General features: G+C 45.9%; 1 protein-coding gene and 1 pseudogene across 1 annotated transcript in view; both read left to right on the top strand.

Moving 5' to 3' along the window:
• Positions 1–2786, top strand: part of DNAI1 (dynein axonemal intermediate chain 1) — a 60065-nt gene that overhangs the window by 33767 nt on the left and 23512 nt on the right. The window contains exon 10 of the mRNA XM_006916043.2: positions 715–799. Coding sequence (XP_006916105.2) covers positions 715–799 — 85 coding nt within the window. The remainder of the gene's footprint in view (positions 1–714; positions 800–2786) is intronic.
• LOC112483145 lies at positions 858–976 on the top strand (annotated as a pseudogene).

Here is a 2786-nt window from a genome sequence, read left to right as displayed (position 1 = left end):
CTGGAGCTTTTCTTGCCAGCCTCAAACTCTTTTGCTCCTCTAATAACCCACTAAGTAGTTCTCCTTGTGGATTTATGGAATTTCACAGAATGATTTTTTTTTTTTTTGGTTCATAATGAGTCATTTTTTCTTGACATGAAACTTCCTGCTTTCTCTTTTATCTGAACAGTAGGCAGGGCCCTGGATTAGGAGTCAGTTTTGCCTCAAATTCTCTGTGTACGAGCATGTCTTTCTCCCCTCTCTAAGCCTCTGTGTCTTCCTCAAGTCTTGACTAAACCACTGAGGCCTTTAATGGGAGTCTTTGCCATTATCTGAGCTAGTGAAAACTTTCCATCCCAATCAAAAAAGCCTCTGACCTGCTCTTGTCTGCTCTCCCCTTCCAGTACCCTTCCTTGTCTCTTTTCAATGTCCTGTCTTGTGCTCAGAGATATGCCTTCTCCAGAACAAGCTCAGAATGAAAGAACATGAGGCAGGCTCTGCCCAGGAGCCAAGTATGGCAGTGCAGACTTCTTGTGCCTCTTGTGAGCCTGGTGTTTCCAGAAGGGGGAGATGGGGTAAACTGGCTGAGGCATGAAGAGATACCTTTAAAGAGCTCTCCAGGGCGGGTGGTGTCAGAGAGGCATCACTGAATCAACTGCAAGCCTGGGCTGTGGCTCAGGGCATGACCTTTCAGATGCTGGCTTGTGAGAACTTGTGGCCTCTATATCTCCACAGAGTGATGATATCACCAAAGTGACCCAAGCTGCTAAAATCGTGGAGCGGATGGTCAACCAGAATACATATGATGATGTCGCTCAGGGTAAGATTTGAAGTGCTGGAAACTACCATTATTGCCTGTATTAAAAATCTCTCATACAGTCTACGGCCATGCCACCCTGAACATGCCCGATCTCGTCTGATCTCGGAAGCTAAGCAGGGTCAGGCCTGGTTAGTACTTGGATGGGAGACCACCTAGGAATACTAGGTGCTGTACGTGAAAAAAGCATATCTCTCATACAAGGTAAGTATTTGAATGTCCCATGTTAGGTGCAAGGGGAGAACAAATAATCCCTCCTTCCTCTGGATGTCATTAGGGAGACAAAACTTAGACGGGTCAACCATGAACAATGGCATAAGAAAAAAATGGGTAGTGATAAGATATGACAATGGTGCAGCAAAAACATCTGCACTTTAGTGATCCAATGTCTTCTTCCCAACAATCCTGGAAGTCAGGCAGAGCTGAGATTATTACCCCTATTTCACACACAAGGAAAGTTAGGCCAAGGCTACCTGACTAGTGAACTGACTAGTGAATGGTAGAGAGGACCCAAATTTAGGTCTTGAGCTTCCTAATTCTGTGCTCTGTTCTCTACTCTGTCCAGCTTGGGGACAATATAAATGCTAGGATGCAGACAGCACCTGCTCTGGGGATCCTCAAGAATGGAGGTAGGGAAATGAGGGATGAGTGGCAGCAGTCAAGGAAGGCTTCACGGAGGGCTGATCTAGATGCCAAGGGATAAGCAGAGTCTGAGCTGGAGATTAGCTGAAGAGTGGATGTTCTGGGCAGGTAACAGCACAAGCAGTGACTCGGTGGTGAAAATGAATTAGAATGGACTCTGGAGACAAGGGACAGCAGGCTTGACCCAAACAGAGGCTTTGTTGGAAAGTGGTGAGAGTTCAGACTAGAGAGGTGGCTGGAGCCAATTAATGAAGGGCCTTGACTATCACACAGGGAATCTGAGATTTCTCTGCAGACAGTTCAAAGATACTGTCCAAGTAGGATACACAGCCCAATAAGAGCAGGGCTGGAGGAGGATGCGATTGGGCAGAATACAAAGACGAGAGGCAAAGGTAAGGTTCAGGTGTGGGGTGGAGTGGGCCTCGTCACACCTTACCCAGACTGCATCATAGGGGATGGAGAAAAAGGAGCAGTTATAATGCAAAACAAGCACCAAAATTCCCTGGGAACGGGCTATCAACCAGGGATTATGCTGTGCTATCTACATGTGTTATTTTATTTAATCCTGACAGCCATACTGTCAGATGAATAACATTATTATCTCCATTTGATAGATGAAAAATTCAGGCTGTATTGTTGCCACTTGTTCAAAACCACAGCTAGTGTGGGCTGTGAGTGGTGCAATTAAGATTCGAACACAGGCCCTTTTTGGTCCATAGCCTAAGTACTTCAGCACAAAGATACAGAGCCACTGAACTGGAAGAGACATTTCAAATAAACATTCAGTAGGTCTATGCTGGTGATTAATTAGTGATGAGGTGAAGAAAGAGATTGATTTAGAAATGCTTAAATCCTGGGGGCCTGGGAAATTCTGGTGTCTATGACAGAGCCAGGAAAACGGAATCCTTCTCAGGGCATGAACGGCACATTCCCAAGTGGCTTGTATTTCCCTAAGAGGTTGCGCATTTATCTGGAGCAGCTGCATCCCCAGAGTTGGCAGCTCCTTGCTGCTGGCTGGTCTCCTTTGCTGACAGCTTAAGGCTCTTCTTGGTGACTTGATGTTCATTGCTCACCCACGGGACATAGAAATCAGGGCTGCCAAGACCAGCAGCCTAAACAAGCCCCCTTGTTATCATTCAGGCTGGAAAACGACCTTGAGTGCTTTTCAAAGCTGTCAAAGTACACAGTAGCTTTGAATGAATTTGTCACTCACGCTGCTTGGCTTCCTGAAACCCAGCCTCTACAACCAGCCCCTCAAAGGGCAGCAAACATGATTAATATCCATGGTGAAATTGGCCTTGGTGAACCCTTTTCATTTATGAGAACACAGTCACATAAAAATGCATTG

Source organism: Pteropus alecto, unplaced genomic scaffold (genome assembly GCF_000325575.1).
Source record: "Pteropus alecto unplaced genomic scaffold, ASM32557v1 scaffold206, whole genome shotgun sequence".
Taxonomy (NCBI): domain Eukaryota; kingdom Metazoa; phylum Chordata; class Mammalia; order Chiroptera; family Pteropodidae; genus Pteropus; species Pteropus alecto.
This window is presented reverse-complemented; position numbering and strand designations above follow the sequence as displayed.